This window comes from Phaenicophaeus curvirostris, chromosome 6 (assembly GCF_032191515.1).
Source record: "Phaenicophaeus curvirostris isolate KB17595 chromosome 6, BPBGC_Pcur_1.0, whole genome shotgun sequence".
NCBI classification, from domain to species: domain Eukaryota; kingdom Metazoa; phylum Chordata; class Aves; order Cuculiformes; family Cuculidae; genus Phaenicophaeus; species Phaenicophaeus curvirostris.
In genome coordinates this window covers 74825-89553 of record NC_091397.1, presented here as the reverse complement: position 1 = coordinate 89553, position 14729 = coordinate 74825, and the positions used below count along the sequence as shown (strand labels likewise).

At 47.2% G+C, this 14729-nt stretch overlaps 1 protein-coding gene across 5 annotated transcripts in view; it reads left to right on the top strand.

Annotated features, from left to right (window-relative positions):
• Positions 1–14729, top strand: part of SMARCD3 (SWI/SNF related BAF chromatin remodeling complex subunit D3) — a 69699-nt gene that overhangs the window by 21353 nt on the left and 33617 nt on the right. For 2 of the 5 annotated variants that reach the window (XM_069859099.1, XM_069859096.1), the window contains exon 2: positions 11879–12096. In XM_069859099.1, coding sequence (XP_069715200.1) covers positions 11888–12096 — 209 coding nt within the window. In that variant the 5' untranslated portion in view covers positions 11879–11887. Of the gene's footprint in view, positions 1–597; positions 700–6302; positions 6658–11224; positions 11498–11878; positions 12097–14729 lie in introns of those variants that run through there. The other 3 variants (XM_069859095.1, XM_069859097.1, XM_069859100.1) reach the window with 3 other exon arrangements.

The window sequence follows — 14729 nt, the reverse complement described above, 5'->3', positions numbered from 1 at the left end:
TTATGCTTTGAGAAACAATTCCAGTGAAAGCCTGAGGAAGCCTGGTGGTGCTGCCTCTGCTTCTTGTCTCCAATCTTGGCTCTTGTGTGTCTGCTGGCTACTTAACAGGTGACTTTCAGGGGCTTGGAGAGATTAGCTCTGCGGAACTGTAGCAGTGATGGGACCTTGCCCACTAGGGAATTCCAGGGTGTCAGGCTTAGTTAAATTAATCCTTCAGGTCCTTAAAACATTTCCAGTTTTTGTTTAAGGATCTGATCTGTTATCTCCATTTAAGGGGAAATGTTCTCTTTGCTTGGCTGCCATGGGAGAGAATGTTCTTCAAATGACTCTGGTGGTGGCAAGCAGTCACCACATAGAACATTTGGATTTCTGCTGTTGGTACAAATTTGACAAGGAGAAGACTTAAAGAGGCCCAAGGAATGCAGATGTTGTCTGAATACCAGTAGTTCTGGGGGTTCTCCCTCCTGAGGATTCTGGCACCCTCTCTGACACTTTTTTTGAAGATTTCATGTGGGGGTTATTGTGCAAAGATCACAGAAATTCATGGAGCTCCTGTCTGGTTCCTAATTTGTCTCTGTAATTCAGGCTTACTGCAGATATGTAGGATCTAGCATGTGTCCTGCAGATCCTGGGTGTGGTAGGACTTGCGAGGCTGAGGACTCTTGGGTGGCATCCAGTGTTTGGGAGCAGAGCAAACAGGTGATGTGGTGCCAGTGGGCGGGACCAGCGCATCAGGTGGACGTTGGGTGCACAGAGTTGCCCAAGGAGCAGGCAGGCAGGTCCGTAGTGGTGGTTTTGGTGTGGCCACGGGTTCACTGAGGCCGTCGGGCTCAGGGTGGTTGGGGACAGAACCATGGGCACGCTGGGAGGGCTGGATGGAGAGCATGCTTTTACATTTTCCAAGGTTTCTGTTGAAATTTGCGCATCACTGGTCCTCGTGAAATAGTTACGTGAATTTGCTTCTTCTGTGTCTGGCCAGACTTCCTGTGAAAGCAGCATGCTGGCCTCTGAAATGTGGTGGTTCTTGATTTATACTGGAATGAATGTAGCAGCACTAATTTCCATCACTTATTTGGATGCTGGAAAAGTCTGCCTTTCCAGCCCTGGGAGTGGGGCCTCACCTGGACCTATGTGTTTGCCTGGAATTTGTGCGGTTTTGTCACCTTCCTGCTGCCTGTTAGCGAGGCTGGGCCTTCTTGGCCATTGTTCTGTTCCCTGACCACTTAGCTTATGATCCTCTCCTTCCCTCCAGGATGATCTCCTTTGGTTCTGCTTCTGCTTCCTTGTTTGTTCTTTTCTGAAGTTTCCTCCTGGTCTCAGGTTAATTTCACCAAACTGCAGGTTAGGGTGGTCACTTTTCCATCACTTAAAAACAATTCAAAAATTTTAACTCCATTTGCTTTCCTCAGGTCCCGTATCCCACTGAACAGGGATGTGCTGTCACTGCCGGTACCTCATGTTTGCATAGAGCTGGTATCCAGTTTTATTGCCTTCTGCAATGTGTTGACATCCAAATTAATTCCTTGAAAAATTTGCAAACTTGACTGGAATTCCTGGGAGGGAGCCAGATTCTGCTGTAATCTCAGGGAAAATCTCCTCTTCAAATTACTATTTTTATATTTTATCTATGATAAAGTTATTTGATTTGGTCCTGGTGGCTGCTTTTTCCTTTTCTTTCCTCCCCTTCTAAGGGGGACAAGGTAAACAAAGGTAGAATATTGTGGGAAAATATTTCACCATATGAACCTTGAAATGAATGGGATAATTTTGTGGCATTTCCTAAGGGCAATTGGCTTCTGGATTCACTTAATCTTTCTGGAAACACACTCGCTAAGATCATTTTGCCCTTTGCTCTCAAGCACTGGATCTTGCTTTTTTGGTTTCCATGTTGACAGCTTTGAAGGTGCCATCTCTCTCGCCTGTCCTAGACAAATGGGATGGATAGCTCTTAAGGATGGAATCTCCCAATAGTTAAAACCTCAAGTGTAGTACTTCACTTTGTTCTCCTCCAGCTGGAATTCTTGGTAGTTTGTTACTGTTCTGGTTAGCAGTTCTTCTTTTAAAAAGGTTTGTTTTCTTCCAGTTATTTGTTTCTTTCCAGTTCTTTTACTCCTATTCTTTTTCACCAGGGTCTTTCATGTTGGCTTTATGGGAAAAGAGAATTTAGGTTTTCCCCCAGCGGCTTCATCCTTTACTTTGTCCTTTTTTATTGTTGTTCCTCTCTGCTCTTTTTCTTGCAGTATTATGGATAAGTATAGCTTTAATCACCTTATTTGTGTTGATTTATCTCATTATCAATGCATTTCCTACTGTTCAGTAGTGCATTTGAGGCTGCCTCTGTGACATCTCCCTCTGGGTCTGCAGCTCTTGCCTTAAATTTTGTTGACCCAATCCAAGTTATTAATCTTCCTGCAGGTCATTCCTTTCTTCCCCTGTCCTCTGGACCTGTCACAGCCTTCTTGCCAGTTGGATGCCTTCAATGGAGGTTACCTTTGCCTCCCTTTTCTTCATTCCCTTCCCTCCTCTCCCTCCCCCTCCCACCTTACTCAGATGGGGATGTTCCCATGGAGCCTTGGGAAGGTCCATGGGCAGATCTCATCAGAGTTATTGGCTGGACGTATCTCCTCTCGTGACGCAGTTGCAGCAGCCTTCTCTTAGTGCCCTGTGCTGTCACCTTGCCTGGGTCACGTGAGAAGCTGCTGAGACCTTCATTTTCTTCTCCTTTGTTCTGACCCTTTTAACCTGCTTCCATGTCCTTTTTTCTGTTCCTGCTTTATTTTCCTTCCACAACCAATCTACTTGCCTTCTGTGCACTGGATGCACCTGTAAAGGTCTGTCCTGTTCTTAACCATCGGCATATTTGTATTTACAATAGACCTGCTGTCAGTTCCAATCACCTTCTCTTCCCACAGTGATCTTGTTCTTTGTCCTCTGTGCTGTGCTTGGGAAGCTCTTCCTGTCAATGCAAGTCCTTATTCATATTTATTTTCTGCTAATATGTGTTTTTTCATACTTTCTGCTAATCTCTGCAGTTTAATGTCAGTTACGCATCAAGGCTGGTGATTTACACAAACCTGCACATCACTTATGTGACCCCTTTGCTTGTCCTCTGTTGTCTCTCTGTCTGGTTATCTGCCTCTCAAATCTGGTTGTAGCATTTCATGGTAAATACATAAACCATGTTCTGTGAAATGGCATTTTTGTAGGAATGGTGTGGCCAGCAGGAGCAGTGAAGGGATCGTCTCCCCGGACTCAGCACTGAGGAGGCCACACCTCGAATCCTGGGTTCTGTTCTAGGCCCCTCGGTACAAGAAAGACCTTGAGGGGGTGGAGTGCATCCGGAGAAGGGAACGGAGCTGGGGAAAGGGCTGGAGCCCAAGGGTTCTGGGAGGGGCTGAGGGTGCTGGGGCTGTTTAGCCTGGAGAAGAGGAGGCTGAGGGGAGACCTCATCACTTTACAGCTCCCTGAAAGCTGGTTATGGTGAGGTGGATGCTGGTCTTTTCTCCCAGGTAACAAGCGATACGACTAGAGGAAATGGCCTCAAGTTGTGCCGGGGGAGGTTTAGACTGACTATTAGGAAGTATTCTTTCACAGAAGGAGTTGTAAAGCCCTGGCAGAGGCTGCCCAGGGCAGTGGTGGAGTCGCCATCCCTGGAGGAGTTCACAAAACATGTAGCCTTGACACATTGGGATGGGGCTCAGCTGGCACAGTGGAATTGGGCTGACAGTTGGACTGGATGATCTGAGAGGTCTTTTCCAACCTCAGTGGTTCCATGATTTTATGATTTCATGCGGTGAAGGAAATGTGTGCCGTCCTGCCAACAAGGATTTAATACAGTGGTAAATAACTTGCGTCTGCTTTTAAAGCAGAGAAAGAGACCAGCCTGTTTCCCCCAAGCTGGGTGTGCAGTGTCTGACAGATCCATCCATGATCTGGAAAGGAGATGAGCAGTGGATTTGATGCACCAATCCTGCATCTCCGCATACATGTCTGGGATTTAAATGAACCATAACCATTCCAGAGGCTTAGATGTGACCATGGGCTGCCCAATGCATAGCAGCAGCCACAGGTGCTAAGGAAGCAAGAGAACTGTTTTCCTGGATAAGAAATGGGGCAGAGATAACGTGGGAGCAATTTTAAATCCGTGGGTTGTACTTACTAGATTTTCTGATTTTGGTCATTTGTGTGACAATAAAAAGGGGGGCAACTGGGGGGCAGGAGGGGCCTGTGAGGACTTGGTGAGTGAGTGTTTGGGGGATTTATGGTATGTAAGGATGGAGACTTGTCAGGAAAGCTGTGAAATCGCTGTCACGGGAGGCTCTCTAGTTCTGGTTAAGGAAGTGAATGTCCATCAAAGGTGATGGATATAGTGATGATCCCTTTTTGAGACGGGAAGGACTGGATGACCTCAAAGACTTGCATTTCAGTATATTACAAAAATTATATTTGGTTTATTTGAATGGGAAGAATGAAAAACCTTCCCAGGTTGAATGGAGATCTGTTTGAAAGAGATAAACATGGTTGTTTCTTCCAGCCAGTCACCAGCTTACAGAGGTCACCTCTGGAAGCAGCAAGGTTAAAGATGATATTGGGGTCGGAAAAAGTAGAACTTTGCTAATGACAAATACACACTAATTTTGTATTATCAAATACACTCTTGCTGGGGCGTAAAGCAGCTGACAGTTGAAAGGCCCAGAAAAAAATCTCCTGAGCCGTTAGGTTTATTCTGCTTCACTCACACAGGGTGGTCTGCATGGTTTTGTGCTAGGATGAGGGCAGGGGACAGGTCCTGGAGTGGAGCCATGGGTTTGCTACATGTGTATTTTCTGTTGGGTTAAACGAGAAGGTGTTTGAGTGAGTGTAGGGCAGGCTGGAGAAATTAAGGACCTTACCCTGGTGAAGAAGCGGAGTGGGAAGGCACACGCAGAAGACTGGTACAGTGAAAGCATGGCGGAGCATTCAGCATGGAAGTAAGCTGCCAGGAGAGATGGAAGTTGTATCTGTTCCTGACTTCAGACTCATTGCAGGCTGACAATCAGAGAAATGTTTGCACGTAATGAAGAGAAGAGAATCCTATTAATTCCGGATGGACTTGAAGAGAGACTGATGTGATGTTTGGCAGACGGGCTTGTGAAAAAAAATGGAGGTGCTCTTTGAGAAAACCTGGATCTAGCGATGAATGGAATTGTGCAGACATAATAGTCTGTGAGGAGTTTGAACTGCTCCTCTACTGTTTCAAGGAGAATTACTGTAGGGATACGAGAGCAGTCACACTGGAGCACTGATCCCAGTGTCCCCAGCTGCAGGGAGTGGTGGGAGATTGCATGGAGGTGTAGGAACAAAGCACAAACCTCATGATCATAGAATCATAGAATCATGGAATCACAGAATGGTCTGCATTGGAATGGACCACAAAGCCCATTCAGTTCCAGCCCCCCTTGCTGTGGGCAGGGACACCTCCCACTGAATCAGGGGGCTCCAAGCCCCATTCAGCCTGGCCTTGAACACCGCCAGGGATGGGGCATCCACGACTTCTCTGGGCAGCCTGTGCTGGTGCCTCACCACCCTCACTGTAAAGAATTTTTTCCTAATGTCTAATCTAAATCTTCCTCTTTTGGCTTAAAACCTGTTACCTCTCATCCTTCATCCAAATGCTCTGTGGCCTCAAGCTCTGCGAGGGGAGGTTCAGGCTGGGCATCAGAGAAAAATTTTTCATGGAAAGGGTCATTGGGCACTGAAACAGGCTGCCCAGGGAGTTGGTTGTGTCCCTATCCCTGGAGGTATTTAAAAGACAGGTGGATGAGGTGCTGAGGGACATGGTTTAGTGGTTGATAGGAATGGTTGGACTCGATGATCCTGTGGGTCTTTTCCAACCTAGTGATTCTGTGATTTTGTGCTTTGTAGCTCTGGAACTTTCCAACCCAAAGCTGCTCACAGTATATCGTACTTCTAGATGGACTTTATTTATGTAGGTGAGCTTGCTGGTGTCTTCCTGAACCTCTGTAAAAACTTTCAGCATTCACAGTGTTTTGTGTTGGGAATTTTTGCAGCGTATCTCGCATAAAGGAGGACCCAATCCTGTCAGCTGCTGTCTCATCCTTGTGAGGGAGATAATGATGTTACCCCTCTCTTCCCGACACAGTGGTTTTTTTTTGGAGCCAGGGGATACATTCTGGTAGATCTATTAAAACAAGCCAGCTGAGGGATGCTTCTTTCAAGTAACAAATTGTGCCAGGGAAGGTTTAGATTGGATATTAGGAAAAGTTTCTTTACTGAGAGAGTGGTGAAGCACTGGAAGAGGCTGCCCAGGGTGGTGTTGGAGTCTTCATCCCTTGAGGTGTTCACAGAATGTGTGGATGTGGCACTTCAAGACATGGCTTAGTTAGCACGGTGGTGTTGGACTGATGGTTGGACTGAACCATCTGAGAGGTCTTTTCCAACCTTAATGGTTCTATGATTCTATGATGAAAGATAATATAGGGGGTTTGCTGGCTTCAGTCGCAAGGATTGGTTTGTTTTTCCTTGGTTGCATCCCAGTGCTTTTTTTGAGGTTTGGTTATTCTGATCCATGAATGGACATGCATGAAACAGGAGGGTGATTGCTGAACTTCATCTTGTGTTGCCATTCACAGTTCTGTAAACAGGATGTTTTTTAAGGTAAAAATTTTTGGATTGTTGCGAACATTTCTTAAAAAGAGGTGGAACCTGGAACCTTGACTCTAGGACGTGGGAGTTTTTGGGAGATGGAGGAAGGTGAATATGGCAGACAGGCATGAAGAATTGCAATACAGATGTTGCTGCTTAATAAATCTCTGAAAGATTCGTAGTCATGAAAAAAAGAACTCACGTGAGGAGACATCTGTAGTTAAGGAGAGGAGGCATCTGCAATGTTTTTCCATGTACTCTGTGTTTTTCCATTTTGGAACAACACCTTCAGCTAGGAAACCATTGACATGGTCAGGAACCCATTGCCATCAGATGGCATCACTCCAGCCTTAAATTCCAAACTGTCCCAGATATTCCTAGTGATCCATTCGTACTTCCAGCTAGCAACTGGCATCTCCTCTTCCTTATGTTTGTGCCTACAGAAATCAGAAACTGCTGTAATGCCTGGATGTGAGATGTTGTCAGCTAATGGTGGCTTCTTTTCCTAGTTAAAAAAAGATGCTGTTCCTCTCTCCTTGTTGTTCATCTTCGAATCCATCAGCTTTCTGTTAACAAGAAGCTCGTGACTGCTCCCTGCATGCCAGAGCCCTACCATGCGTTGCTGCGATGGACAAGGTCTATGCATGGTCGGTGCAGTTCACTGCTGTGTTCTCTGGTAGCGGCTCCGTGCCCTCTCTGCATCCCTTCCCAAGGGATGCTTTGCTTTGCTGGACACTTTCTTTTCCTTCCACCTATCTGTTCTCCAGGTGATTTTCCTCTCTGTTATTCCCAAACAGGAATCCTCCATTGTCCTGCACTGGCATTTTGGCTGTGATGATGTTGATGTCCCTGGAGAAAAGACCCTGCAGAGATGCAGAAAAGCAGCACTCTGGTGCTGGCTCATTTCAGCCATCAGACTGGAGCAGGAAGAGGCAGTCCTCTGCTTGACAGAAGGTCAAGCAAGGTAGAGAGTAGGAAAGCCAAATGTGTGGCTTTGAGAGATGGCAGGGAAGGTGGTGAGAATGCCCTGACAGTGGTGTTTGTGCTGGCTGCATACTTGACTTCAGAAGGCACAGTCTGGGTAGTGATGGGTGGTGAGTGGGAATGTGGTCGGTTGGCAGAATTCTTAGGGACCGGCACACGTCCATGAGATATCAGTTGGGTGTCTTTCTGCTGTCTGGCCTTGCCCAGCTTCTGCCAGCAGCTCTGCTCTGTGCTTCATCTTCTCGGAGCTTTAAGAGTGGTCCCTTCAGCTGGTTCATTCCCAATGGCCCGTGATGGGTTTACCCTCTGTGTGGTAATGTGTATGAAGTCACGCAGAGTAAAACATGCAGACAGAATCCATGGAGGAAAATGAGCAGGACAGAGCTGGGGACCTGGGGTAGGTGGTTTCCCAGGAAGGAGGACGTGTTGTACTGCAGCCTTCACCATGGATGATACTTGTTCAGGACCGGTTCTATCTCTCTGAGGAGGAGGGGAGAGACAGATCCTGATCCACAGGCAGGGGCACCTCCACCATCTCTCACAAAAGACATTGCAGTGTTATCATATTCCAGTGTCATGACTTGGTTTTCCTGTCAGTATTGTGAAAAACTGAGTGTATTCTCTGTCCCCAGCTAGTCCTGCGTGTGTATCTTGAGAGCAAATCCAGCATTTTGGTTAGGGAAGGTGCTGCTTCTGTGTTCTGTGTTTATAAATATTCAGCTGGAGAAGGCATCTCTGTATCTTGGGCGGCTGGTGGGCAGGGAGGGGGCAGCTGCACAGTGAGCAGTGTTGTATCTACGGGGCTGCTTGGAGATGGGAACGTGGTAAGGGAGGTGAAGGTATGGGGTGGATGACGGTGATATTGCATGTGCCTCTGCTCATCCTGGTGCTCTAGGCTGGAGCACCTTCTGAATGAGGAGGGGCTGAGAGAGGTGGGGTTGTGCAGCCTGGAGAAGTGAAGGCTCGAGGGAGACCTTAGAACAGCTTCCAGTAGAAAAAGGGGCACCAGAAAAGCTGGGGAGGGACTCTTGATCAGGGAGTGCAGGGATAGGACAAGGGGGAATGGTTTTGATCTGAAAGAAGGGAGATTGAAATGGAATCTTAGAGAGAAACGTTTTCCCGTGAGTGTGGGGAGGCCCAGGCCCAGGTTGCCCGGAGAAGTGGTGGTTGCCCCATCCCTGGAGGTGTTCAAGGCCAGGTGGGATGGGGCTTTGTACCCCATAATCCAATGGGACGTGTCCCTGCCCATGGCAGGGTTGGGTTGGAACTGGATGAGGTTTGAGGTTCATTCTAACCCAAACTATTCCATGATTCTGTGATTCTATGACCTGTCTCTGTCTCTCAGTTCTGTCCTCTTGTTGCGTTTCTCTATTTTGGTATCTAATAAAGGAGGTTCAGAGATGTTGGATTTGGATCGAGAGCAGACTGGACTTGCTGACCTTGTTCCCCAGACCTTAAGGTGTTCTTTAGAGCAGCAGAAACGTGGGCCTGCAGTCTGATCTGTGTGGGGAGACAGCCTCCAGGTGGGATGAACATGAGATGGCTGCGCCCAGATCTTGTGTCTCCTGCACAACCACCAGACATCTCCAGCTGACTGATGAGCTCAGCAGTCCGCTCTTGGCTAGAGGAAAGCCATGGTGTGCAAATTGACAGAGATCAGGGAGCTCTCAAGCACGCGCTGCAGTGAGGAGCATTTTTCCGGACCGTTTAGTCCTGCTGGCTCTGTCTAGGTCAGAGGGTGGGAGTGAGGACGTGGGAATGGAGAGCTGGAACTCTGCTCCAGCAGTTCTCATAGCTCCCTGTTTATAGGAGGAGGTCTTTCCAGCCCTGCACAAAGCCTGAGTCCAGCTTGTTAGTGCCTCCTGCTGCTTCCCTGCTCCACAGCTATACCTGCAGTTGGTCTCCGACATGGATACTCACTGAGTTCACCTGCTGAGCTTCCTGGCTGATCTCCCTCCTACCTCAGCTTTCTTTCTTTTCCCTGTCCCTGCCAATTGTAGCCATCGGTTCTTTGCTGATTTTTTGCTCCCTGTTGTTCTTTCTCCATTTGCCTCATGCATCCAGGCACAAGGAATATCCAAGGCTTGTGATGATCAGGGAGGGCACTGAGCTGGGGCTTTGGGGGATACAGTGGATTTGGGTGATTAATTTGGAGGTACAGGTCCGAATTATATTTAGAATTGTGTATTAGTATAATATAATTATGTTTAGAAATTACAGAAGAATGAGATAAGGATGAAATTAACTGTTTGTTTTATTTATTGTCAGCACAAACCCCATTTCTCCCACGCCAGTGGCCTGTCCTGCATCCCCTCTGGAGTGCAGACACCTCAATCTGGAGACCACTGCCGCGCTTCTCCCAAGCATTTCCTCCACCTTTGACTGCTAATAACTCAGAGAAGTTCCTGAGCAATGTGTGTTTTCCATGTCATTAGCACCCCTCTGGAAAGGAGTTCCACAGGCTGACTGCCTGCTGCGGGACAAACCAACCCTTTTGGTTACCTGGGACCCCATAGCCTCCTCTGTGGCAGGAGGGGACAGGGACTGGTCAATCCCCAACTGCCCTCTCCAGGCTGTTCCTGATTCTGCAGAGCTCCAGCAAATGCCCCCTTAGATTACCTTGGATCACCGCTTTCCAGATGGAAAATCATAGTATAGTTACATTTATGTATGTGGATGAGTTCCTTATCTTATATCACTTCCATGCCATTCCTTGTCCTTTTCCAGATCCACTCTGCTGCCACAGCTGCAGGAACCAGAGCCGCATGCAGATGTCGGCACATGGGCCAGCCATGCACAGTGGCGTAGCGATGTTCTCTGTTCCCTTCCTTGCCACTTCTCCTCTTTAATGGCTTTTTTTTTTTACCTCTACAGAGCAGTGTGCTGGGCTTCTTTGCTGGAAGCATTTGTTTAGACATCAAGATCTTGCTCCTGTTGGGCAGCAGTCAGCTCAGAGCCCATTACTTAATATGTGACGGCTGAGTTGGGTTTTCCCATGCAATTCCCTTCAATGTGTACATATACTGAAACCTCTTTCCATCTTCCCTTTAAAAGTGCTCATTCTGTCTCATAAAGCCCTTCTGCTTTTCTTTGGAGGCAGCTTTCATTCTTTGCCAGCCCAAATAACTTAGAGTCACTAACAAACTTTGTAATTTCTTTGCTGTTTCTCTTTCTCTTTTTTCCATGTGAAAAAGCATGAGTCCCAGCAAAACTCTACATGTGCCTTCCTTTTCTTTTCAGAACCAGTTACTTTTTCCTCATTTTTATCCTTTAACCAATTATTTATCCATAGCAGATGCCATTGCCTCTTTGCAGAGGGACTTGCCTTTCAGAAGGTTTCATGTGTGATTCTTACTCATACAGTGGTTCAGGTGCCTGCAGAGCACGTCTATATTTGTATTTTCACATATATGTAGACATACAGTAAACATCTTGGTAATTTTTAGCATGAAGTGAAGCTCTTCTCTCTATCTTAAATCACATTTTGCAGGTGGTAATTATTTTACTGGTTACGTTTCCTTGTCAGCCATAGACTTTTTGGGTGTAGAATTGAGTTTACTGTGTGTCTTGTAAGCATGAGCATGCGGTCCCCCAGGGCATGCTGAAGTGAACATGCCAGGGCTTTGAAATGCCAAAAGGGACTGCAGAGAAACTTGCACATTCTTTTTATTTTAGAGGCTTGATCAGAGATGTGGCCTTTTCTTAAAGGGTTTTTGTTGCTTTATGAACTTACACAGCTCTCCGATGTAGGGAAGGAGAGAACTCTTGGTGAAAGATATTTTATCAGTGTTTTCATGGCTCACCTTTGCTCACTGCAGTCTCCCTGCTGGTTGAAGCAGCCTGCAGGTCAGCCTGAGGCACCATAGAGGTGAGCATGCTCGTAGCTCTGGTTAGCAGGGAACTGCTCCTGTTTGGACTGTGCATCGCTGCCGTGGAGCTCTTTCCTCGGGCAGAAAGTAGAGCTTTCTACTGTCAGCTGGCCTGGATAAGGCACTGACTTGGGTGTTTTCCCAAGCCTGGTATCTTTCTTCCTTGTTTCCTGTCTACTTTGTTGCTGAATCCCTCTTCCTGATGTCCAGGGAATGCCAATCCAGAGGTCCTGTGGTCCTGTGTTGCTGCATAGTGCGTATCGGGATGGTCAAAATGGGGAATTTACAGGAGGTGGTGTCTGGTGACATACAAATACCTTTGTGTCTGAAGAAGCAGGGACCAAACTGTCTCTTCTTTCTGTTTTGCTTCTCTTCTCTAGCGCCCTGGGATGCCATCAGGAGCTCGCATGCCCCATCAGGGGGCTCCCATGGGTCCCCCTGGTGCCCCGTATGTTGGAAGCCCCTCAGTGCGACCTGGGCTGCCCCAGACGGTGATGGAGACAACTCGGAAGCGCACTGCCCCACAACAGGTCCAGCAGCAGCAGGTCCAGCAGCAAGTGCAGCAGCAGCAGCAGGCCACCCAGAACCGCACTCGGAGGTGAGTGATCTGGAGGGAAAACATGGGAGGACAATGTGAGGAAGTCAAAAAGAGATCTTTTTAGCCATAGGTAAGACCTTTGAGATAAGATGAGGCAGAATAGAAGGTTTATGTACTTGCAATGTCTTAAAGCAGGAAAAACAGGGGCGAATTTTATTCTCTGCTTTGTTTGTGAATGGTCTGGAACAACCCGACCTTTGCTAATGTCTGGCTTGGCAGTTAGATTGCTTCTACCATGCAGGTTTATCAGGCTGTAAATCTCGCTGCTACGTTTAGCCTTTAAAGTGAATGAGCAGTTCTCTGCTAATGCAGCGCAATTACCGTTTGCTTGTAATCTCTCTGAACAGCGGCTCTGATCCTGACTGGATAATGAAAGAGTTTGGAAATGAGACAAGTGGAACAAATTTTGGTTGGTCATGTGAATATTTGTGCTGTGGTCACTCAGGAGAGTAGTGATAAAATTTGAATTGTTGCAAGCATTCCTATGAATAAAATGGAAAGAGAAATGTAGGGAATAATTTTATGGAATTGGAGAGAATTTTTCAAGGAGGTTTCTCTGTAACACCCCTCCACTTTGTATGGTGCTGGGTGCTGCTAAGTACGAGTTCACTTACTACTTCTTGCAGTTTATTAGAGCTCAGCAGCCTTGATCCAGCTCTGGGAAAATACAGAGTACAGTCATCTTGGTCTTCTGTAGGATCATGATGGATACGTGCGGAAATTCAGGGTTCTGGTGGTGCCATGGCATTGAGTCATAGGCAGAATGAGACTCCCTCAGCTTAGTGCTTCAGGACCTCTGCTCTGCCCAGGTTTTGTGCCTAGGATCAGCAAACTAGGCTTGGGAATGCTTTTATTTGGGATATGCATCTGGAAAGGATGCCTGTTTTGAGAGTACCAATCTGTATGATGGAATAAGATTGAATGCAGAAGGGATGTGTGTGAGTGCGGTGCATGAGCAAGAGAGATGTGTGTGTGTCTTGCCTGGCACTAGCCAAAGTGCATATTTCATAGCCCCTCCTGGGAGAGATGCTGGGAGACTGAATGGAAATGGCCCCTGCCAGGTCATCAGGGGAAACCTTAGTCACTAACTGGCTTCCAGGGATCAGTAAAGAATGTTTTCTGGAAGCTGATGGCCTGGCCAGCAGAAGGAAGCATTTCACCTTCTCCAGCTCTTGACTTCAGTGCTTGGAACCGCTGCTGCCGTAAGCCCAGTTCACACTAGTGCCTCCCAGGGACTGGGGACAATGTCTCTTTTTCCTCTGCCATGCTGTCCCTCTGGACCACGTGGTGAATGCTTTCCCCACCATTCACTTCTACCTCCCTGTTGTTTCCCACAGACATTTTTCTGCTTTCTCAGGCAAACTTCTGGGGCCTTGGATCAGTTCTGGGAGTAACCGAATCCTGTGTTTTAAGGCACAAATGTGCCAAGGAGGTGTGATCGTCCTTCTTGGCTGGTTTGGGGGAGACCAGAATCTCATTTCTGGGATGGACTCCTGGCGAGTGGGTTGTGACCCAAGTTGTTGGGTTTTTTTTGCTTGTTCATTCCTTGCTTTTTAATGGCAAGCCTTTGGAGTTGTTGGAGGTGCATGCAAATACCATTTCTTGGTGGGAGGAGTGGGCTCGCTCCAGCATTTCTCGCAGATTCTGTGCAGTATTTCAGTGCAGATTTGATTTTGTGAGCAGTGGAAGGCATTGGAGGTTCAGTCCTTGCAACATTCCAGTTCTGTTATTTCCATGCTTTTAAAAAGGGGACTTTGTCTACCTGGGAAGCTGGGTGTAAATGCATGGATGAATTTTCTGCCCCGAGGGGGGATGTGGTTTGCATCTCCAGGCACAAAGGGTTCCTCAGCTTGGCCTCTGTGGGGATGGGGAAGAATTGAGGAATCTGGTGTATTAGGCCAGGATTATCAGCAGAGGTAGGAAGGGAATGTGCCACGCTGGTGTGTGTGGAAACCCCCTTTGTGTGGCTGTGGTTGATTGTAGAGTTCCCGTGTGAAAACAGCAAGGAAGGGCATCTTGGTGACACAGCAGAGCAGCAGCAGGCAGCTTGCTTTCTCTGTTTGTCTGCCCCCACTGGAGCAATTCATCTCCCACTTAGGATAAAGGAGGTGAAGAGTGAGGCCCAAATTCCCTTTTGGCCATGTTAGAGAAAGCAAGGCGAAGGTTTGGTGGGCACAGAGGGTTCTTAGGATCTGAGAAATTTGGAAGACAGCATATTTGGCAATCTTCCTGTCAACACTGTTTCTTAGGCACGTGCACATCTGTGTGTATGGACACAGATATGAGTGTGCTTTTAAAAAGCACAGATACATAAATGTGTGGATATGGACACTGCAGGCGCACACAGATCTTCCTGCATGTGTGTTCCTAAAGACAAACACACATGGAAATATCAGCTCACTCACCTTTGTATGTCACTAGTGCAAATGCAGTGCAATCAAACAAGCACACAGGCGTAGGGAGGGGTGTGTAGATGTATGTGTTTCCATACATCATATGAAATACAGATGTGTGTGTTCTCATCAGCACTCAGTTTGGGGCATGAAGGAGTGAATGGTGTCATCCATGTGAGCTGGTTCCCATTCTGTGGCAGACACCTGGTCACGTACGTGTGCATATGCACAGAAACACCC